The sequence below is a fragment of the Schistocerca cancellata genome, chromosome 1, assembly GCF_023864275.1.
Source record: "Schistocerca cancellata isolate TAMUIC-IGC-003103 chromosome 1, iqSchCanc2.1, whole genome shotgun sequence".
NCBI classification, from domain to species: Eukaryota; Metazoa; Arthropoda; class Insecta; order Orthoptera; family Acrididae; genus Schistocerca; species Schistocerca cancellata.
In genome coordinates this window covers 943495907-943520913 of record NC_064626.1, presented here as the reverse complement: position 1 = coordinate 943520913, position 25007 = coordinate 943495907, and the positions used below count along the sequence as shown (strand labels likewise).

The window sequence follows — 25007 nt, the reverse complement described above, 5'->3', positions numbered from 1 at the left end:
TATTGCCAACAAACTGTGGTTAAAAGGCCTCAAGGCATTGTTACTCTTGAATATTTTCCTTCCAGTTATGCAGCAGTAATGAACATGTTAGACGCAGGAAATGTAAATTACAAAACTAATCCTATTTCATAGTATGCTGCCTAATTCAGCATAATTCACTGAAGATGTGCAGAAATAAAATGTCCTCTTTCATGTAAAAGAACTTCAATTACATTATTAGCACATGAACAAATCATCTCAAAGCACCATTTAATATTTCAGCTCTTCATTAGCAAGTGTGGCTCTAAGCAGTAAACACATTTCTTTATGCACCTAACCATTAATCTCAACAATGAAATTGCTTTTGCATGAAATCTAAATCCCAGGAGTTAAGGTTCAGTTTATGACCACCAAATTTTTTAACAATATCGTACTTTAAATTCAAGACCTTGTTTCTGTGCTCTTAAGGATTAGAAGAACAAGCAAAGTAGATAGTGAGCCATCTGTCAGATAGGAACAACAAGATTTGTACATCCTTTAAGTGAGTAGAAGGACATGTGAAAAAATGGGATTACCACTTTTTCCTTACAGTCATTTTATGGTCTTTTAAAACAAACTGGGCCTAAACTTCACAAATTATGAATATAGTTATTCATATGACAGCTTTATGTATTCAGGGAATTATTGGCAGGGTATGTAATCAACATCCACTAACACAGAAAAAGCTTACTTCACTGACTGAAAATTCAGGAAGAAAGTACATTGAAGATAACTTAATTATTTTTTGCACATATTGTTGGACTAGTGAACTCAGCAGTGCTTTAGAATTGCTAAAGTGGTCTTTTAATTTGATATGTGTCCTAATCTCCTTCTGCCCCCCCCCCCCCCTCATTGTCTGCATGCTCTTCCCCCCTCTCTTTGTCCATCCCCTCCTCCCTCCATCTCTCTGCATCTTCCCCCACCCCTTTTCTCTGTTCATCTTCTTCCCACCTCTATGTTTGTTTCTTCCGTTCCCCTACTCTGTCCATCTCCTCTTCCCCCCCCCCCCTCCTCCCCCAATCCCCCACCCTCACTGAAATTGAGCCATTTTTTATTGTTATTACAAACAAAACCCTTCATTGGGAATTGAAGCCACTTAAAGTGAGTGGGTAAATCAATAGGGATTATCTGTTTACTATGTGTGAGAGAGAGAGACCTCTCTTGCAACTGGATCTGTGAGGACAGTAGCTTCAGTGACAGCATTTCACATAGTTTTAATCTGTGAATGGGTAGGATTATAAAGTTTTGGATGATTCAGATTTCAAATTCTTTTGTATACATTTTTTGTTTTGTATAGAATGTGCTGTTTTGTTTTCTTCCTCATAGTCAATTTTGACAGAAGATGGGAAATTTGTATTTATGGCTTTTCAGATGGTGATTAGAGTGCTGCTATGGAGCCTGAATTGTCTAAAACTTTATAATCCTACCCATTCACAGATTGGAGAAACAGTTTGTCTTATGGTTTAAATGCCCTGTTATTGTAATTAAAACTGAGTGCAAGAAAGGAAACTAAACTTCACATTTTCACAGCACAGCATTTTCTTTCTCACTGTCACTTTGAACAGAAACTTGTACATTATTGTATTAAAAATATATACTATGTCCATCTGAATATTTATTAGGGTACAATTTCAAAATTTGGAGTAACTCACTCAACAACTTTTTTGAGATTTTTGCTAACAACATTTCCACTTTACATATTATGTATATATTTATACATTACATAATTAAAAAATATCCATCCTATGTCTATCTGAGTGTTTATTACAGCATCATGCAAAAATGTGAAGTTAATATACCAAGAATTTTTAAATAATTTTGGTAACCACACTCAAAAATATCTTGCCTTTATACAGTAGCTTAGAGTAATGTTTTTATTTGTTTCATTACTTCATATGAAGGTAGAAACTTTTAAAAAATGACATCTCAAACCATATCTTAAAGTGGGAATTAGAAAGTTTAGAAGCAAACATTTTTACAAATGTATAGTTATTAGTAATATATTTTCCAGGAGGAACTCTTATACCCCTGAAGTAATTGACTGGAATAAAGTAAATATTCCTCCAAAGTCAGAGTTATTCAAACTTCTGCTGTACAGGATTTCCAATTCAATGTAAGTTCCACTTATATTCCTTGTCTTACTGTTCCAATCAGACACCAAAGCAACTCTAAATTATTATTTTTATGCAGCAAGCCAGACTGCAAGGTGCTCATAGCTGGTGACCAGTTCAAATGTCATTCACTTGTACTTCAGAGCTATTCACTGTATTTTGATGACAGAGAGCCTGGAGAGCAGTTTGAATTGCCAAAGGTACTGTACTTTCTAATTAAAAGTTGAAATTCAGCTTGAAAAAATGTGTAGTCCTCACATATGAGGCCTTAAATACATAAGGAACAGTTTTCAGCAGTTAGTTTTATGTTTCATGGATCATTATGTGATTAAACATTATGTTGTGGAATGAGTCATTTTGTGTATTTAAAACAGACTTCATTAAGAAGTACATATACTTTCTGAGACTTATCCTTGAAGCTCACTTAATAATAAAATTTCTCCTTCTTGACAGTCATTAATCACTGATTAATTAATAATATTTAATTATTGGTGGGCAAAGTTCAGAAAGTACTAAGATGCCACTATTGGTTTATTGTGATGACAGTTACAAAATTAGAATAATGAAATCATGCCACGAGAGTCTAGTAACAACTTGCATTTAGAAATGATTCATTCTGGGATGAAATTCCCCACATTCACACTAATGTTAACTATTATTCACACATGTGGCCAAACGCATATTACGACATCACTCTAATTACGTATCATAATGGCTTTAGCTAGCTGTGAATGACAAAAATGATTGCCGTGCTGTGTACCCACCAAAATGATTGTCGTGTATCTCATTGTTACAACCAGAGAGGTCCAATAATGTGTTACAACAGCTCACAGAAACTGTATTTATTCTACAAACGATAGAGGCACAGCAATAGTAACTTCACATCTCCAGTACTTAAATTTTCAACTTTGGATTTCTTGTGCATATGTAAAATCCATGGGTATAAACACTAAACAACTCCAACTGAAATATTAAGTCATCCAACAAAGATTACAGATATCAACAAAAATCAGACAGTCATTAACATTGTGGCATATCTATAACTAATGGATATAATGTGTACTCAACGTAACATTAGCCATGAAGAGATATATAATGTCAACATAATCACACATTTAGGAAGGGAATATCTAAGTAGATAAAATACGTAGACACAAAAAACTTGTCAGTGGAACACAGATATAAAGGAAACATAGAATAAATCCAACCTGACTTTGAAATTGTGCCCACAATTAAATAAAAAAGAAGACAAGCACTTGTAAAGATACTAATTAATAAACCAAGACCACTTTCATGTAAACACACTCAATTACTTCTATATAAACATTCAATCTTTATATAATTAAGTAGTACAACAGCAATGTCAAATCACTATAGCTTTAAAAGCACCTGCCACAGTGGCCGAGCAGTTCTAGGAGCTTCACTCCGGTGCCGCACGACTGCAATGGTCGCAGGTTCGAATCCTGTCTTCGGCATGGATGTATGTGATGTCCTTAGGTTAGTTAGATTTAAGTAGTTCTAAGTTGTGGGGGACTAATGACCTCAGATGTTAAGTCCCATAGTGCTCAGAGCCATTTGAACCTTTAAAAGCTCTATTAGGCTAACTGACTTATGCCTCTTATCAATCAGTGCAGTCATTTAAAATAACAACTGAGTCATGAATATTTGCCAAGAAAACTATTTTTTCTTCGTAAAAGATAATAAATTACATGAAACAGTGAGCAGATGATGTAGAAAACATGGTACAGCAATATACAAATCATAGTAGAACAAGGTAAATGGAGATGTAATCAAACATTCTTAAATCATTACATTAAACAGTATTTAAATAAAATTGTTTGATCAGGTAGAAGAAACTAAAATTTGTATCATTAAATTTACAAAAGTTTAAAATGTTGTAAAACTTCTTTTTATATTGATGCAGTTTAATGATGCACTATACAAATCATTACTTCATTATGCTTTTAAACCTTTCATATACTTCACTGCAGATACTCATATTGTTGTTGTGGTCTTCAGTCCAGAGACTGGTTTGATGCAGCTCTCCATGCTACTCTATCCTGTGCAAGGTTCTTCATCTCCCAGTACCTACTGCAACCTACATCCTTCTGAATCTGTTTAGTGTATTCATCTCTTGGTCTCCCTCTACAATTTTTACTCTCCACACTGTGCTCCAGTACTAAATTGGTGATCCCTTGATTGCTCAGAATATGCCCTCCAAAACTATTTTTCGTCAATGTTTCACTTCCATACATGGCTACACTCCATACAAATACTGCCAGAAATGACTTCCTGACACTTAAACCTATACTCAATGTTAACAAATTTCTCTTCTTCAGAAACGTTTTCCTTGCCATTGCCAGTCTACATTTTATATCCTCTCTACTTCGATCATCATCAGTTATTTTGCTCCCCAAATAACAAAACTCATTTACAACTTTAAGTGTATCATTTCCTAATCTAATTCCCACAGTATCACCCAATTTAATTCAACTACATTCCATTATCTTCGTTTTGCTTTTGTTGATGTTCATCTTAAATCCTCCTTTTGAGACACTATCCATTCTGTTCAGCTGCTCTTCCAGGTCCTTTGCTGTCTCTGACAGAATTACAATGTCACAGCAAACCTCAAAGTTTTTATTTCTTCTCCATGGATTTTAATTCCAACTCTGAATTTTTCTTTTGTTTCCTTTACTGCTGACTCAATATACAGATTGAATAACATTGGGGATACGCTAGAACCCTGTCTCACTCCCTTCCCAACCACTGCTTCCCTTTCATGCCCCTTGACTCTTATAACTGCCACTTGGTTTCTGTACAAATTGTAAATAGCCTTTCGCCGCTCCTTGTATTTTACTCCTGCCACCTTCAGAATTTGAAAGAGTGTATTCTTGTCAACATTGTCAAAAGCCTTCTCCAAGTCTAAAAATGCTAGAAATGTAGGTTTGCCTTTCCTTAATCTATTTTCTAAGATAAATCATAGGGTCAGTATTGCCTCATGTGTTCCAACATTTCTACAGAATCCAAACTGATCTTCCCCGAGGTTGGCTTTTACCAGTTTTTCCATTCGTCTGTAAAGAATTCGTGTAAGTATTTAGATACTCATAGTTTGAGGAAATTGTAACATTGTTAGGTTTTTGTGAAACAAATGTCCCTCAGAGCAATATAAGTATGTCTGACTTTCGAGGCAGAAGCATTCTCATTGTGGAAGTTTTGCAGCACAACCATGATGCCATGATGCCAGGATCATGCTGGACAGTGAGATGATTGTGCATCAGCAGTGGAAGTTATGGGTTTGATACCAGGCTATGCATATCACCACCAGCACTAAGTTCTTCATAGGCTTAGTGCCACAGCACCATCAACCTGCCATCCACACCTCTTGCCACCAGCATTGCCAGCAGTGCCACAGCACTAGCCACTATCCAACTCCTGCCAGAGAGCAGCAGGTCAAATCCCACATACAGCAGTCTTCATGCTGCTGCATTGAATGCTTGTGGAGCAGAAGGGTCATTCCGGGCACCATCACTGAGGGTGAAGTAGCATACCACTGATGACACGATTGTAGTCTACAGAGGCTACCAGCTGCCCATGGACCAGCTGACAGCAACATAAGATGCCTATGCAGCCTTGTCTCACCAGGTCAGAAGCTGATGCCTGTGTGTCTGTGCCAGCTAGAGTCAACAGAGTGAGGTGTGTTCTGTCTCACTGAGGCATAAAAAAAGTCATTGACCAAAGTTGAAAGAAGTATTATCTACTGTCAGCAGTGCAGCAGTGTTTCTATTGGATCCTCTGGCCTGTCATCACCTCTCAGAGTGCAACTGCATTCATCGGAACAGTGTCATCAGGGGATCTTCAAGTCTGTAACTACACCATTTAGTGACAGCAAACAACTCTTGTGACTGTCATCCATGGATGAAGAATATGACTCAACTATTGCATGGCTGCAGATTCATTGACACATGCTGGGATGAGTGCAGTTTTTCTGTTTTGTTTTTGTTTGACTGCGAGGTCATGGCAAGTGAGTGGGTTGTGCCAGGTGTTGAGTTGCACTTATAAGTTCAGCAGGTGACAGGTGAACTCATATGGTATTCTGAGTAGCCGTAAATATAAGCATTAGTTTTCACCTGGTTGATATGGGCAATACGGGTATCATGTGTGAGATGTGTGACTCATTGTCAAGAAGTATAAGATGGTAACCATGAGTAAAGATTCAGGAAGTGAAGCTCAGTTTGATCATTGTTTTGATATGTATAGTAACTTTGAGCAGCCACTCAGGCAAGAATAGTTAAATGATAGTAAGGAGTAATGTGATAGTGTTACAGTTACGTGTTCTCATGATTTGATTTTTTTTTTTTTTTTTTGGAGCAGGGAATGTGGCTCAGTATTCAAGCACATAAGGTAGTAAGAAGTTTTTTTTATGATTGTGTAATTGATAAGAAGTAATCATGCCATGATCAGTATCAAGGGGAGCAGGGTTTTCAACATTGCGAAGGGTTACCACAGAGAAGGTATTGAGAATTTTAAGAGGTGAAGTAGGTAAGTTGTTAGTGGAGAACGTAGAATGGACTAAAATATTAGAAGCATTTGATGCTGAGATAAAGAAAATGGCTTATTCCAAAACTCTGGAGTATGGGGAGAAGTTGAAGAGAGAGCACAAGGCCTGGATAATGGAAAGCAGGCCTTAGGATGTGAGGAAATGTCAATTGTGAAAAGAATGAAAAAAGTAAAAGAGAGGAAGCAGAGAGAAGGGAGAAGGAGGAAGGTGAAAGGGAGAGTAGTGTAGGGGTACAAAGTCTCCTTCACATATGTTGATTCTATATCCATGTTGTGAAGCTTCAAGTAAATGAACAAGCTAGATGAGTCGCAATCAATGTGTTTCTTGTTAAGGAGATAATTACCTTTATTTCATTTTCAGCATTGTTTTGTTTTCATAGTCTGGGGTGGTTGTATTCTTGTCTGAGGTACTTCTTTTGAGCTATGTGCAGTGCCAAGAGCAGTTGGGCTGGCCGTGACATCATTGCAAATAGCAGCAAATAGACCCCAAGCAGGTGCAGCTCCCAAGGAATACTGAAGACTGGAAGGTAGAGCTGGCAAGAATGTCAGTGGGAGATTCAATTGTTGCTGGGTGAGAATGGGATTGTTCAGTCCTGATTGTCTATATTCATTTATGTGTATGAAGAAATAATAAATTGTTATTCTGTATTTAAGGAATGGCACTACTCCTTTAGCAGAGTAGTGTGATACAAACCAAAAAAGGATTTTGTCATGAGTTGGCTGACGTTTGCTCCACTGAAGGCACAAGATAGTCAAAGATCCTTGCAGGAGCATGCTTTTGAATAATTTATGTGTTCCTTCAGAATGTCCATGTACTCTTAATGTCACTGAATATGTCAGTCATGGGTAAACTGAATTAACTGTAAATGGTGTCATAATGCAAGTTCCCAAGAATTTACATGAGGCACAGGATAATGACACTGCTAAAATTAAGATGAGTAATGTAGAAGCATCATCTCCAATATCCAATGGAATTGTGGAATCTGAGATAGCAAGAATGAGTGTGAGCTGTACCAAAGTGAGTAAGTGTGGGGATGGCAACATGGGTGATTGAAATGCAGCACTATCTGCCTAATATTTCCTTAGAAGCAGGCTGAACAGAAGAGAAGGAAGAGCAGACAGGTTAACAGAATGGGTGATCAAGTCAACAGGGCCAAATCTGTTTAGAAATGTATGCCAGAAGTTCAGGATGTAGCATGTATGCGAGTACTGGGTCACAGCCTTCCAAGTCAACGAGCTGATATGTGTAGAGAGCTGTTTACAGCATGAATAAAGTCTGACATATGTGAAGAGTATGAAATGAGTGAAGGGCACAAAACAATCCTGAAAGTAAATATTCAGACTGATCACCATGTCAAAGTTGACCTTCAGTGGCAGAAAGCTGCTGCCATTGTAGAGCTGTCAAAAGGTTCTACTATTGTATAAGACAAACCAATTGAACCATCTACAAACACATTAAGGAGTAATTTGTTTGGTATAGTGCCACCACGCACCAGGAAGTTGTTTTAGTTGAGGAGGAGTACCTGAAAACTAAGCTTTCTGAGAAGAATTTGGTTTTTAATGGGTCCTACAATATGAGGAATAAACTCCTGTAGAAGTGTTGTTTGTGGTAGCCTTATTTGTGATTTTCTAATAAAAATAGAGTTTGGAGTATGTTACCTTGGGAAGCTTAAGGACAACAGTTGTTCCAAATGACAAAGTTCTAAAAGTTCTTATCAGACAGATAAGGTGCCAAGTTTAAGAGCTTAAAGAAGCCAGACCATGTTTTGTTGAAGTTGCCATGTTAAGAATAATTTATTGAGAAAAGAAAGAGCGTTGTTTTTAACTTGAAAGTGTGGAATGGAGAGTTAGAAGCTTTTTGTACATAAGCACGGAAAGAGGCCTAGCAGTGAAATGTTTTTCATAATATTTAAGTTAATGAGCAGGGCAGGAGACCCTTGAGAAATGTTGTGGGATCAAGTGACATTAAGCAGTGTGAGCAAGAGATGAGAAACAAGTTTGTGGAATTTAAAGATTAATGTAGTGCTTGTATAGTAGTTAAGAATGCTAGTAGTATGTACTTGTTTTTCAGATTAAGGGTGAAAGTAATTTCAGTGGACAACTTGGCCAAACCAAGATTGGAGGGATAGGGTCTTCATGAAGGGAGGGGAAGGAGCAGCATCGTGTTGCTATCCAATCTTTTAGCAAAATTAATAATAAGTAATGAGCAAGCCACCATGAAGTATTGCATCAGCACAAGCAGGCTGGTAGCTACAGTGTGTGGCTCAGAATAAACATGAAGATAAGGGGATAGTGAGACAAAGTTAGTCACACTCAGCTGAAACCTGCACTCCGTATTGGTAATAACCATACTGGGTGGGTCAATGTCCCCACATCAGGGCTAGTCTCCTGTTACAGGCAATGTGACTAGGTGCCAGGCTTCAGTTAGACAAAGCGGCTATCAAAAACCAGCAACACCACCATGATGCCAGAGTCATGCCGGACAGTGAGAATACTGGGAGTCACTAGCAGCAACCATTGATTTTGAGACTCGGCTGCACCTGTCACTGTCAACCTTCTGTCTTGACTACACCTGCTGCACCAGCAGCACAACCCCGCTCCCCCCCCCTCCCCCCTTCCCGCAGGATGTAGTGCCACAGCACCGTCAATCCACTGGGCACCATCTGATTCCTGCCAGAGAGCAGTGAGTCAAATCACACACACACCAGTCTCCGCACCACCACTGCCGTGAATGCATGTTGAAGTGAGGGGCTGTTCCAGAAATCATTACTGATGAGGGATAGCATGCCACTGATATCAGGACTGTGGCCTATGCCAGCCACTCACGAACCTGCCCTTTGCAATTCAGGGTGCCTGTGCAACATTCTCTCACCAGGGTGGAAGCTGCCATCAGTACATCAGCATCAGTCAGGGTCAACAGATTGAGGTGTGTTCTGCTTCACTAAGCCACAACAAAGTGTTTACTGAAGTTGAATAAAGCATTGTCTATTGTCAGCAGTGTTTCCACTGATGCTTCAGCCTGTCACCACCACCACTCACCACTCTGAGTGCAGCAGCGCTCTTCAGTTATATGGCAACAAAACACACATGCTGCATAGGGGCAGAAGTTACTGCACTCACATCACAAGGCAGTCATTAGTTTTAATACTCAGCATGTGCTCCATGTGAGGAAAACAGTATATATGGCACAGCACTTTCTATAGTGAACTCCCTGTAGCCAATCAAGCCAATCTGTTTACCTGGAGATCAACATATATTGCACTATAGTCATGTAGGAAGTCCTTGAATGTATGAAAAGTAACTCCAACTACTTATTGTTCTGCTCATCATGATGATAGAGGTTAATATTGTCTACATTAGTGCATTTGTTTCCTGTACCATACATTTTCATGTTCCTAGTGTTTTTTTTATGATTGTACGTATGTATGTATGTGGTTTTCTCAATTCCTAAAGGGAAGAGTGATGTACCTTCATCATGATGCATGCAATTCCAGAGTATGTGCTTCCAAAAGAAACAGGTATGTGCTTCCAAAAGAAACAGCATTATTTTAGAGATCAGAAACAAGTGTGCTGCCTGTCCTTTATGCTGTATTACTGTTGTCCAGTCAATTTGTCCAGTACTATGCACAACCTGTATCTCATGTGTTGCTCTATGAAGTACTATCTTTCCATGAATTATATTTGTTCTTGCTGTAACACCAACCTTGTTGTAGACTGTGGAAGCAATGAGCACATATCACACGGAAAGAAAATTGTCAGATGTGCAGAGTTGCAAAGACACTAGAATTAAGATTGCAAATGAAGATTCATGTGTTCTCATCCTGATGAAGTTGAATCACTACAGGTATTGTTGACAGATTTGTCCCATTTCCTTGAACTGTCAAGAAATTTATTTTCAGTAATTGCCTTTACTGAAGAAAGGGGAGTGGCAATATTTGACACGAAAAAGTTGAAAATCGTGAAAGATGGAAATGCTATTTTGGAAGGCGATACATCATGAAATGGACTGTGCATCATTGACACCAGAAGTCTTAATTTCATTTACCTGAAGAAAATACCAGAACTGTGTGATGGTGGGGACTAAATTATGTTGGAAGAGGACATGCCTTGTTGTTCACACTGATATAGCTTTATGTGGTAAGGTACGTCCACCAACTTACACCGAAGAAGAATATTTTTCAGCATGTCTTGATGATTATACACATTTCTTGAAACTGTGCTTTCTTCACACAAAAGGTGAAACAGAAGACCACATCAAGGAATATGAAAGCGAAAGTGGAACTGATTTCAATCTGGAGGCAAAAAAAGTGAGGTGTGACAGAGGAAGAGAGTACAGAAGTGCTGACTTCAAGGAATGCTATAAAAAGAGAGATACATTGATTGACTGTACTATTGAAGAATCTCTCCAATGGCAAGGCAGAGAAAATAAATCTTATTTTCATGAACAAATTAAGGGTTGTGTTGTTTAATGAAAAAAATGAAAACAAAAGTTGGGGTTATCCTGTTTTGGCTGCAGCTTGTCTCATGAACAGCTGTCTGCTACAGCTGTTGATGTGGTTCTAGCTCAAATTGGTGTGGCTGAAGAACAAATTTGTTCAGACTGAGTATTTTTGAATCTGTGGCGTTCATAAAATGACTTTGGTATTTTAAAAAAACTGAGTGAAAGAAGTGAAAGAGATGTTCCAGTAGGATTCCCTGGACTAGACTTACAAAAATTCAAAAGAACTTTCTGCACACAGGAAGGTATCTTTTTAAAAAATCACCAAGTAGGATGAGGGAGTTAAATACAAATAAGTTCAGAAATATCATAGAATCCTTACTGAAAGAAAAAAAACTTTCTATGCTGTTTAATTTATAAATAGTGATGTATGTGATCTAGGAATTCAATTATAAACAAATTTCTGCTATCCTTATTATCCATTAATTCAATTATGAACAAACAGCTTCAATTCTTATTATTTTTAAGATTGTGTGCAGAACAACATTGTATAGATAGTGTAACAAAATGTAATTATAAAATTGTCCAATTGCATACTGTGAAATACAACCTATATTTCAAAAACACATAACATATATGTATATAATTGTATGGTGCCTTATGCAGCTTGAAAGCTATCTTCTGGGCCAATGAATAAATGAAAAAACATGAATATACAGGCGAAGGCTATGTCATATGGAATCCCATGACTGTAAAGTTTTCTGAAGTAAGAGATGTTTAGATTACTCATCAATATGAAAACAAAAAAGAGGAAACTAAAGAAGAAGGATTCAATCTAATTGTAGAAAATGAAATTTTTGAAGAAGAAGAAAGAAGAAAAGAACCAAAGGAAAGAAGAAAAACACCTATAGGAAGAAGAGAAGAACCAGAAAAAGTTAGAAGAGAAGAGCCATAAGAGGAAAGAAGAGAAACTCTAGAAGAAGATAAAAATATAGTACAGGTTATATATTTCTGAACAATAATGCTCCAGTCACTTGTTGCTGCAAGAAACAGTGTGTTTTGTACTATCTACTGCTGAAGCAGAATACAAAGCTGCAGCTCAATGTTATCAAGAGATCAAAGTTTTTAAGAGTTTCATGAAGAATAGCTGAATAAAAACATGAAAATAACACTTTGTATGGATAACCAAAGTGCAATACCAATGATCAAATCTGGTCAAATGTCATGAAGAAGTAAGCACATTGATGTGAAGTATCAATTTCTCAGAGATGAACTGAATCATGGCTGGTTCAACATTCAATACTATCAAACTCAAGAACAACTTGCTCACATTCTAACTGAACCTCAAAGTATTGATTTTAAAATACTGAAAGATACTGAAAGAAAAGTCGATGATTAATAGAAATTAAAATCTACTGCTTCTTTTTATCAGTTCAGAGATATGGTCAAAATTGTTCTGTGAAATATATTGTTTTGAGAGAGTATGTTGAGATATATGATGACCACAGTAAACAAAACAAGCTGTCTGCATTAATGTAAGATCTTTGTTGGTTACTGTTTATAATAATGGATGAAGGCTCTCATTCCTTTTTAGTCCTGTGGTTTTGTGTACTTTCTTAATATACAGATGAAAGACATTCCCCACTATTTTCCTAGTTATCTTGACACCATCACTTCAGTGACCATGAACAGGATATTCAGGCTTCATGCTCCATCTTTGAAGCTGCTCTGCTTGTACCAGCTGAGAAGTAATCTAAAAATTGCACCTACTGCTTCATGAACTCATTGCATCTTGTTCTTGAACACACTTATTCATTCCATATTACACCCAACTCAGAATCAGATAATACAGTCTTTCTTCATACGGTTTCATCAATATCTCCTCCATTAGTTATATCTTCTTTATTTTCTCCGTGATGTCAGTGGGATTGTCATGATGCAAGGCTTTGGGGTCCACAGTGAATCTCCAGGTAAAGCAGCATATGTTTGTGAGGAGAAGTTGGCTGGCTGCCCATTGTCTTCCAGATGCACTGAATTCAGCCTCACTCATGTCATGTGCACAGTAAAAAAATAAATTTCCGCACAGTATATATGTCAATACTGACCACTTAACTACTAATAAAATGCTGGAGGTCATGACCATCCTTTGTCTGATGGAAGGATAGAGAAAACAGCATATCACGTTCTCTGAAATTCATTGTTACATCTCATCATACCTTTGAGAAACCATTTTTCAAACAAAAATATTATCAGCCAGATAATCTTGCTTTGATCTCCCTCTACAAGTATGGTAACACCTTATTCCTCACATACTCCTCCACATAAAAGACGTGAAGCATTCTTGTCTGCTCCACTACATTTTTAAATTGAAATACTGCAAACATTTCAAATATTTCTGGGAGAAATAAACATACTTTTGTGTTTGAATGTCAATTAAAATAATTTTAATGGTTACTGTTATTTATTTTCCAGCAAGGATTTACAATAGTGTCTCTTGTTCTTGAGATTCCCATACATTTGCACAATTGTATTTTTATTTTTAATATAAATCTAATTATGTAATGTTCAAAATGCATCATTTTTTTCTGTTTGAGGATCATGTTACAACAAAGGCTTTTGCCACTATTTATAAGTGGATGATTTATCCAGATCCAGAAAGTCACCGTCTACTTACGAAAGAGAATATCCTTGAAGTATTTAAGGCAGCACAATTCCTTGGCATCAAAGGTAAGCCAGAAAAAGGTTCATCATACAAGGCACTAGGTAAGGCCTACATTAGTTCCAATACAGTAGGGAAAAAATCACAAAGTGATTGGCATGAAAATGTATTTTGCTCCCATAATTCTAAACTCTGTGTGAACAGTCGTCAGAAGGACCCGTGGTACTGCCTGACTGCCGTGTCATCCTCAGCTGTTGTCAGTTTTTGTGACCAGAGGTCCTGCTTCTCAATCAAGTAGCTATTCAATTAGTCTCACAAGGGCTAAGTGCACACTGCTTGCCAGCAGTGCTCAGCATACCCAGACAATCAGCTGTCCAACAACTAGCACAGCCTAACAGCACTTAACTTGGCTGACCTAATGGGAACCAGTGTTACCACTGCAGCAAACCTGAGTGTTTCCATAACAGTTTTGCAAAAAAAAAAAATAGCTTGCTAAAATCAGCAGTGATGCATTCCCCTTTCCCATTCAAGGGCTAAGAAGCATATCCAAGACTGAAATTCACTATCACGCACTCATACAAAAAATCATAAAATTACCTAGGGTATGTCATTGTCGTAGTCACTGGAACGATTAAATCATCAACTTTATGACATCAAGTACTATGTGAAAAATGCATCATGATGGTACTGCCAACAAGATTTTGGAATGGATAGTTTTTGTGTGAAGTCAGTTTGTTATTTTTCTGATTTTGGTCAACTGTTGAATGCTTAAAACAGTGGAAGTTCCATGCTGGAGTATCAACAGTGTAAGGAAATGATAGATTGCCATTCACCATAAAGATGACATGTTGAGTCACAGATAGGCACAATGAAAAGAGATATACACATTAGCTTTTGGTCAAAGCCTTCTTCAGAAAAGGGAACACACACATTCATGCATGCAGGCAAGCAAGCACACACTAATGACCAGTATTTCCAGCAGCTCAGACTGGAATGCACTTTTCCTTAAATTTTTGAGTGCTTACAGTTTAGAATGTTCAGTGATGTCAGTTTTCATATTACATGATTATAGTCATATATATATATATATATATATATATATATATATATATATATATATATATATATATATACCTAAAAACAAAGATGATGTGACTTACCAAATGAAAGTGCTGGCAGGTCGACAGACACACAAACGAACACAAACATACACACAAAATTCAAGCTTTCGCAACAAACTGTTGCCTCATCAGGAAAGAGGGAAAGAGAGGGAAAGACGAAAGGATGTGGGTTTTAAGGGAGAGGATAAGGAGTCATTCCAGTCCCGGGAGCGGAAAGACTTACCTTAGGGGGAAAAAAGGATGGGTATACACTCGCGCACACACACACACACATATCCATCCACACATATACAGACACAAGCAGACATATTTAAAGACATATATATATATATATATATATAAAGAAAGATGATGAGACTTACCAAACAAAAGCGCTGGCAGGTCGATAGACACACAAGCAAACACAAACATACACACAAAATTCAAGCTTTCACAACCAACGGTTGCCTCATCAGGAAAGAGGGAAGGAGAGGGACACAAGCAGACATTTTGTCTGTCTGCTTGTCTGCTTGTGTCTGTGTATATGCGGATGGATATGTGTGTGTGTGCGAATGTATACCTGTCCTTTTTTCCCCCTAAGGTAAGTCTTTCCGCTCCCGGGATTGGAATGACTCCTTACCCTCTCCCTTAAAACCCAGATCCTTTCGTCTTTCCCTCTCCTTCCCTCTTTCCTGGTGAGGCAACCGTTGGTTGCGAAAGCTTGAATTTTGTGTGTATATTTGTGTTTGCTTGTGTGTCTATCGACCTGCCAGCACTTTTGTTTGGTAAGTCTCATCATCTTTCTTTTTAGATATATTTTTCCCATGTGGAATGTTTCCCTCTATTATATTCATATATATATATATATATATATATATATATATATATATATATATATATATATATATATATATATATAAAGAAAGATGATGAGACTTACCAAACAAAAATGCTGGCAGGTCGATAGACACACAAACAAACACAAACACAAACATGTTTGTGTTTGTTTGTGTGTCTATCGACCTGCCAGCGCTTTTGTTTGGTAAGTCTCATCATCTTTCTTTTTAGATATATTTTTTCCACGTGGAATGTTTCCCTCTATTTTTATATATATATATATATATATATATATATATATATATATATATATATATGAATGTTTCCCTCTATTTTTATATATATATATATATATATATATAAATGAAAGATGATGTGACTTACCAAACAAAAGCGCTGGCAGGTCGATAGACACACAAACAAACACAAACATACACACAAAATCTAGCTTTCGCAACCAACGGTTGCCTCGTCAGGAAAGAGGGAAGGAGAAGGAAAGACAAAAGGATATGGGTTTTAAGGGAGAGGGTAAGGAGTCATTCCAATCCCGGGAGCGGAAAGACTTACCTTAGGGGGAAAAAAGGACAGGTATACACTCGCGCACACACACACATATCCATCCACACATACAAGACACAAGCAGACATTTGTAAAGGTGCTTTAAAATCTGAATGGGTTGGTACTACTAAATTGCTAAATTTCCTGTCATTTAAAGTTTAAAATTAGAGAAATGTAAGGAATCATGTGCATGGTGCATGATTTACATGTAACAAAATGTAGTAATAGTTATCAAAGTTGTGTTAGTTTTCATAAATGTGCTTTCATATTTGTAAATACTATGACTCATTTCTAACATTTTTTTTTAAATGTCTGAAGAACTAGAAGAACAATGCTGGACTTTCATTGACTGTGAAGAGCTCTTCTCAGAAGAATCAGCATTCCGCATGTTCTTGAAAGCTCGTCACTTCGGTATGCAGGCTATCACTGAGTTAATGGTTCCTCGAATCATGAATTTCTTCCTGACTCTTGTCAGCTCACGTAATTTCCTTCACCTTGATGTTGACGAGCTTTGCACAATCTTGCAGTCAAACTACATAGCCGTGCACTGGTACAGTATTCACATTTTATTACAACACTTAAAAATTTTGTATTTCTTTTTTATTTATGTGCTTAATTAATTTTCATTTACTTGGATACACATACAAATGATTTTATGTTTCTGTATTCAACACTGAACACACAGTACATTTTTCTCCTTGCTTTTGTTAGTCTAAGATTTCTAAAATAGCCTACCTGAATCTATTCTTAATGATTTACTGACTATGTCTTATGTTTATGAAACTGGATGTAAAGCAGGTGTGTAACTAGGATGTGGATACTAAAGTGATGCCTTAGGGTCACTGAGGACCAGGGGTCCCCAGAGAATCAAAAAGATAGGAAAAAACGAAACTTCAAAATGGAAAGGAAAAGTGGCAAAACAGAAAATGTGACGTGCAAGTTCCCAAAAGTCATGGAGGAGCCCTGTGACAATAGTTGGTTGTTGGCCTATGTTGTGCAGGTGCAACTGTAAAGTCCTGGAAGATGGGTTCCTGCACTCTGCATCCACATTGGAGACAATCTGACTCAACAGTAGACATTTGATCACACTGTATGGCTCTGCAGAGATGAAATGATGTCCATTCATGAAACATTCACAGTTGTCCTTTCTTCAGGGCAGTAACTGTTTTGCATAGGCTGTTTTTGTTTTTGAAATAAACACTTCATTTCATGATATTTCTCTGTTAGCTAATTTTGTCGCATGGGTCATTATCGTCATTATCATATTAGGCACACAGATGGCAATCCCATCTGTAAAATGATAAACTGCAACCTTTATGTGAGTCTCTGTCACTGTGCCAGTGTCAGCCTCGAGAAATCTGTTGATTCACATTTCAACACAGTCAACACCTGAAAATTTGTTGTCTTGTGCAGCAGTTTACACATCCGAAAACAACCATCCAGTAATGAGTACTTACCCCAGCCACTCTTAGTATTTGGAATTTGAATTCTTGTGTAATATGTCACACGCTATAACCCATGTACCAATTACCATCCCATATTCAAAGTTGCTTAACTTAGCATAAATGGCACATTTTTCAACAGGGATCTTCCTTAGACTTGGCTACTCAGTTTACAATAATAAAGAACAGAGAGTTGTGGTGTTATTTAAAAGAAAAACAAACTCCAGAGAATCCTGCAGTTTATAGTAATTTGGATTGAATGGAGAAGTCATAGTACAGGATGACCCAAATGTCCATTAACATTTGAAAATGCACTAATTCATGGAATAATGTAGGCAGAGAGGTAAAACTTGACACACATGCCTGAAATGAAAAGGGATTTTACTGAAGCTAAAAACGAATGCATAAACTGGCCAACAGATGGTGCTAGACAGCAAAATGTCAGTGACACTGCAAGAGTCACATATAAAATAAGCTTTAGTGAGAGAGGCATTCAGATACAAATGCAGTCCTCGCATGTCAACTTTACCACAGAAGGCACTGTTAGTGAAACTTTACTATCAGAATGGAGAATCTGCTGCTGCAGCTTTATGATCCTGTCACCATAAGAAGGGTATTTGAATGGGAACAGGCCCTGTGACAAGTGTCGCTGTGAAGAAAATGATCACAAAGTGCAAAGCCATGGGTTGTCTAGACGATTAACCCTGTAGCAGGCAACCAGGCACAACTGCTGCTGCTGCTCAGTCGTTTCAGGACAAAATGAGGACTTTATTGGGTTTATATCTCTATAATGAAGGCAGTGCTACTGAAGTCACACTACTATTTGGAGAGTGCTAAGGCGTATCCTCCAGTGCTATCTGTACAAAATCAAGTGTCTTCATGACACCAGTTTTGTGACACATTCTTTTGGTTAGATATGCCATCCATTGGTTGGCTGCACCATCAGTTCTATAAAACCTCAGTGTATGTCGGAGGATATTATGGTTCAAACAGTTAAATGCCTTAGACAGGCCACAGAAAATACCAACTGGCACTATTTTGTTTAAATAATTTAGTAAGTTAGCATGTAAATGACATTATCAGTAGAGTTGTTCTTGTTGTGGTCTTCAGTCCTGAGACTGGTTTAATGCCGCTCTCCATGCTACTCTATCCTGTGCAAGCTTCTTCATCTCCCAGTACTTACTGCAACCTACATCCTTCTGAATCTGTTTAGTGTATTCATCTCTTGGTCTCCCTCTACAATTTTTACCCTGCATGCTGCCCTCCAATGCTAAATTTGTGATCCCCTGATGCCTCAGAACATGTCCTACCAAGTGGGCCCTTCTTCTTGTCAAGTTGTGCCACAAACTCCTCTTTTCCCCAATTCTGTTCAATATCTCCTCATTAGTTATGTGATCCACCCATCTAATCTTCAGCATTCTTCTGTAGCACCACATTTCAAAAGCTTCTATTCTCTTCTTGTCCAAACTATCTATCGTCCATGTTTCACTTCCATACACGGCTACACTCCATACAAATGCTTTCAGAAACGACTTCCTGACACTTAATCTATACTCTATGTTAACAAATTTCTCTTCTTCAGAAATGTGTTCCTTGCCATTGCCAGTCTACATTTTCTATCCTCTCTACTTCGACCATCATCAGTTATTTTGCTCCCCAAACAGAAAAACTCATTTACTACTTTAAGTGTCTCATTTACTAATCTAATTCCCTCAGCATCACCTGACTTAATTCGAAGTAGAGAAACTCTTCTTAATTAAAAACTGTGATTTAGAGATGATATCATAGTTGCTCAGTTGGGACACAAGTTTAAAATACACCACCTTCTCAAAAGTTTTAGAAAATGATGTCATTAGTTGAACAGGTCAGTAGTTACTGATATCTCAATATCACTTTTGTTATAGAAGGGTTTATCAGTAGCATATTTCAGAGTATTGGAAAAATGCCTTGAGTGAATGATACATTACATATTTCAGATAAGACACAGCTTATTATATTTTAATCTGTTTTTAACTTTCTTGTGCGGGATGGATAACATGACACCTCTGTGTGTAGACACAAAATATTGCACTGCAGCTTTCGCTAAAAAGATGCCGAATGCATATGAAGGAGCTGTATCTATCTCAAAAAGAATGTGATGAGTGCTGTATACTCTTTCCTCAGTTAATAGACTCACCAGGCAACTTTTATGAATATATGAGGAGATGAAAGGAACATAGTCTTACATATGACACTCAAGATAATTTGTGGTGACATTGGAAACCAAGACTACAAATAGTCTACACAACTTCAAAGAAATTCAGTGAAATAGAGTGTTGTCAGTTAACCTTCAGTGACTGTCATTCAACATACTTGTTAAAGACAAACATAAATATTATAATAAGATACTGTGAAAACCTTGTGTTCCCATTGATCATCAGGATCAACATCACCCAACACATCAACTGTGGCACGCACAAACTTTTATCTGTAACTTTACATCATGATCTTTATTCTGGCAGTTTCTGCTTGTTTGTTGAGTTATGTGTCCCACGGTAATATGCTCTGTATCTACTCAGGGTATAATAGTGAATAAAGTGTGGAATTGTTAGCCAAAGTGTGTGTACATTACTCACCCACCCCTGGCTGTCCTCACTTGTGATCCCAGACCCAGTACATTCTCCACATATTTAATGGACATACAAACTGACATGAGGATAATGGATACCAGTAACCACTGGAGACTTTTAAGATCTTTCATTTAGTTCAATAGTGCTCATCATGGATTACACTGTGCAACAAATGATTTGGAAGCTACTAAATCCAAAAGTGATTCAAAATGAATTTTTCTACTTCCCCACATGTGCACACAAAACTTTCACCAGCATCAAATGTGGCATCATTCACCACACCATGCAACAGGTCTGATCAACCTACCTCCTACAGGGCAAGAGCTGGATCACCCACTCAATTGCAGTGTTCACATGCAATAAAACTTTTTCAACCCCCACCAGGACTTATGCTACCACATCAGATTCTCAGTCAATGAATTTGTTATTGGATGGCCAGAGGAGCCATGTAGTACATTTCTGATGTCTCTACCAAATCATAGATGATCAGTGCAGTTCTGCACTCCAGTATCCTTGGATCCAATCAGTCAGTGCCCTGCAGACACCTTCCGTACAACACTTCCACAGTGCCATGTATGCCTCCAAAACTGCTTCTATTATTAGTGTATCAACCCAATACCTGGTTTGGTATCACTGGCATAACATGTTTGATGACACATCAAAGTACTCAACTTTATTGTGTCATTTAGGTGAATACACTACCACAATCAGTGACATACTATCTCCAGCTAACTTCAACAAGTCATGCAACCAAAACACCTATGTTTCAAAGACTGTGCAAGACTCCTCAACAAGAAATGCTTCAAGTTACACTCTCAGAACAGGTTAATGAATGACTGCTATCACAGTTTTGGTGCCTTTTATGAACCATGGTGGATCTGTCATTAATGCCCGACATTTTTCTGTGGCCATATGGTCAAGCAAATTGCCACACAGCATCCAAGCTGTGTTAACATGTAATGAAGGACTTCCTCTGGAACATAAATTACAGTTGACAATCCGCCTACACACTTTGCATAATGCATACCCTCATTACCCAGCAGCCATCAGCACTACATATTGCGGGCAGCCATGATGTTGCATGCCAAGGTGGCAGATGGCCATTGAATGGCCTTACAAGATTGCTCGACATGACAAGCATGGACCAGAGGCACTTGTCTTGCCCTTCTATCCATCAGGCCACTACTGAGCAGTACTGACCTCACACAATGTTACGTGACATGTCTCACTTAGAGCAGTGGCAGCCATCATTCCCTCTACACAGCAGGCCATGACCATATGCTGTCGGACTTACCCAATGTTGACTGACGCCACCACAGTGTGTCATCAACTCCAGATGATAGCTCCACACAACAAATAGCTGACAACAACAGATCGCATGATGCTAGATCACCCACTCAGTTGCAGTGTTCACATTCAATAACACTTTTTCAACCCCCACCAGGCTCCCTGCCGCCATTGGATAAGCAGCTGCCAGCAGCAAGTCGTATACTCCTAGCTTACTTATTTGTTACATAGTTTAATTCTTAATTTCTTTGCGTGTTTTTGGGTACTTGCATTGTTTAATTCATAAATTTTGGGCGTATTGTAGTGTTTAAGAGTTGTAGCATCGCGCTTTAGTGTTTACTTCATAGATTCTTACTAAAATTGAGTGTGAGTTTCGTATAGGAGGTGTAATTTCGAGTTTTAGTTACTGTAATCGTAAATTCAGGCAGATTGTAGCGCAGTCGTTAGGCATTTGTACAGGTTAGTTCATACATTCTTTGCGTGTTTCCCTGGCGTTATCTAGGCAAGGACTCGTGTTTCAGTAACTGTTGCTCAACATCGATTAGAATGGACAGGGACTGTGATTGCTGTGTTTGGATGAGGGCTGAGTTGGCATCCCTTCGCTCACAGCTGCAAGCGGTGCTGACTTCGGTCGCGCAGCTTGAGGCTGTTGCCAATGAGCACCACTGTGGGGAGCCGGACTTGGGTATCACAGGGATATCAACCTCGTCCCGTCTGTCCCCAGATCCCCAGATTGGTCTGCTGCTGTGGTTGCCCCGGTTGCTGCCCGCAGTGTGGCTGAGCCCTCGCATGAGGTTGATTGGGAGGTCGTTCAAAGGCTTGGCAGGCAGCAAAAGATGTCCCCGGAGGCTGATCAGAAAGCCTCCCTGGTGCGTCTGATAAACAGGTATCAGGTACTGTATCTGGCTGAGCCAGATGCAGCTGCCTGCCCTGTTTCAGAGGATGATTCTCAGCCTTCAAGGTCTGGGCAATCGCAGAGGGTGGGCTTATTGGTAGTTGGGAGCTCCAATGTTAGGCGCGTAATGGCCAGTTAGGGATATGGCGGCTAGGGAGGGGAAGAAATCCAGTGTGCACTACGTGTGCATTCCAGGTGGAGTCATTCCTGATGTGGAAAGGGTCCTTCCGGATGCCATGAAGAGCACAGGGTGCAGCCAGCTGTAGGTGGTGGCACATGTCAGCACTAATGACGTGTGTCGCTTTGGATCTGAGGAAATTCTCTCTGGATTCCAGCGGCTATCTGATTTGGTGAAGGTTGCCGTCTTGCTTACAAGATGAAGGCAGAGCTCACCATCTGCAGCATTGTTGACAGAACCGACTGCGGACCTTTGGTGCAGAGCCGGGTGGAGGGTCTGAATCAGAGGCTCAGACGGTTTTGCGACCATGCTGGCTGCAGATTCCACGACTTGCGCCATAGGGTGGTGGGGTTTCGGGTTCCGCTGAATAGGTCAGGAATTCACTACACTCAGCTGGCGGCTACACGAGTAGCGGAGGCTGTGTGGCGTGGACTAGGCGGTTTTTTAGGTTAGAAGACATCGGGAAAGTACGGGGTGGGCTGCAATCCCAAAGGATGCATGCCAAATACAGGACGTGCTTGGATCAAGGAACAGTCGGAATTGTAGTTGTAAATTGTTGTAGTTGTGCTGGGAAAGTCCCTGAGCTTCAAGTGCTAATAGAAAGCACAGAAGCTGAAATCGTTATAGGTACAGAAAGCTGGTTAAAGCCTGAAATAAGTTCTGCAGAAATTTTTACGAAGTCTCAGACGGTGTTCAGGAAAGATAGATTAGGCAGAATTGGTGGTGGAGTGTTTGTGTCTGTCAGTAGTGGTTTATCTTGTAGTGAAGTCAAAGTAGATACTCCGTGCGAATTGGTATGGGTGGAGGTTATACTTAACAGCCGAACTGAGTTTATAAGTGGCTCCTTCTACCGACCCCCAGACTCCGATGATATAGTTGCTGAACAGTTAAGAGAAAATTTGAGTCTCGTAACAAATAAATACCTCACTCATACGGTTATAGTTGATAGGGACTTCAACCTTCCCTCGATATGTTGGCAAAAATACTTGTTCAAAACCGGTGGTAGACAGAAAACATCTTCTGAGATTGTCCTAAATGCTTTCTCCGAAAATTATTTCGAGCAGTTAGTCCACGAAACCACGCGAATTGTAAATCCAGAGCTAATAGAGAGCATCATGACTGATACAGGGATTAGTGATCACAAGGTCGTTGTAGCTAGACTCAATACCGTTTCTTCCAAATCCACCAGAAACAAACGCAAAATAATTTTATTTAAAAAAGCGGATAAAGTGTCACTAGAAGCCTTCCTGAGAGACAATCTCCATTCCTTCCGAACTGCCTATGCAGATGTAGACGAGATGTGGCTCAAATTCAAAGATATAGTAGCAACAGCAATTGAGAGATTCATACCTCATAAATTGGTAAGAGATGGAACTGATCCCCCATGGTACACAAAACAGGTCCGAACGCTGTTGCAGAGGCAACGGAAAAAGCATGCGAAGTTCAGAAGAACGCGAAATCCCGAAGATTGGCTAAAATTTACAGACGCGCGACATTTGGCACGGACTTCAATGCGAGTTGCCTTTAATAGGTTCCACAACGAAACATTGTCTCGAAATTTGGTAGAAAATCCGAAGAAATTCTGGTCGTATGTAAAGTACACAAGCGGCAAGACGCAGTCAATACCTTCGCTGCACAGTGCCGATGGTACTGTTACCGACGACTGTGCCGCTAAAGCTGAGTTATTGAACACAGTTTTCCGAAATTCCTTCACCAAGGAAGACGAATGGAATATTCCAGAATTTGAAACACGAAAAGCTGCTAGCATGAGTTTCTTAGAAGTAGATATCTTAGGGGTTGCGAAGCAACTCAAATCGCTTGATACGGGCAAGTCTTCAGATCCAGATTGTATACCGATTAGGCTCCTTTCAGATTACGCTGATACAATAGCTCCCTACTTAGCAATCATATACAACCGCTGATAGATCTGTACCTACAGATTGGAAAATTGCGCAGGTTGCACCAGTGTTTATGGAGGGTAGTAGGAGTAATCCATGGAACTACAGACCTATATCATTGACGTCGGTTTGCAATAGGGTTTTGGGGCATATACTGTATTCAAACATTATGAATCACCTCGAAGGGAACAATCTATTGATACGTAATCAGCATGGTTTCAGAAAACATCGTTCTTGTGCAACGCAGCTAGCTCTTTATTCGCACGAAGTAATGGTCGCTATCGACAGGGGATCTCAAGTGGATTCCGTATTTCTAGATTTCTGGAAAGCTTTTGACACCGTTCCTCACAAGCGACTTCCAATCAAGCTGTGGGCCTATGGGGTATCGTCTCAGTTGTGCGACTGGGTTCGTGATTTCCT

The 25007-nt window shown here is 38.9% G+C and overlaps 1 protein-coding gene across 1 annotated transcript in view; it reads left to right on the top strand.

Moving 5' to 3' along the window:
• The window catches only part of LOC126116528 (uncharacterized), a 158573-nt gene that overhangs the window by 50001 nt on the left and 83565 nt on the right, over positions 1-25007 (top strand). Inside the window, exons 5-8 of the mRNA XM_049915036.1 lie at positions 2030-2131; positions 2209-2329; positions 13719-13851; positions 16597-16828. Of these exons, the coding sequence (XP_049770993.1) occupies positions 2030-2131; positions 2209-2329; positions 13719-13851; positions 16597-16828 (588 nt within the window). The remainder of the gene's footprint in view (positions 1-2029; positions 2132-2208; positions 2330-13718; positions 13852-16596; positions 16829-25007) is intronic.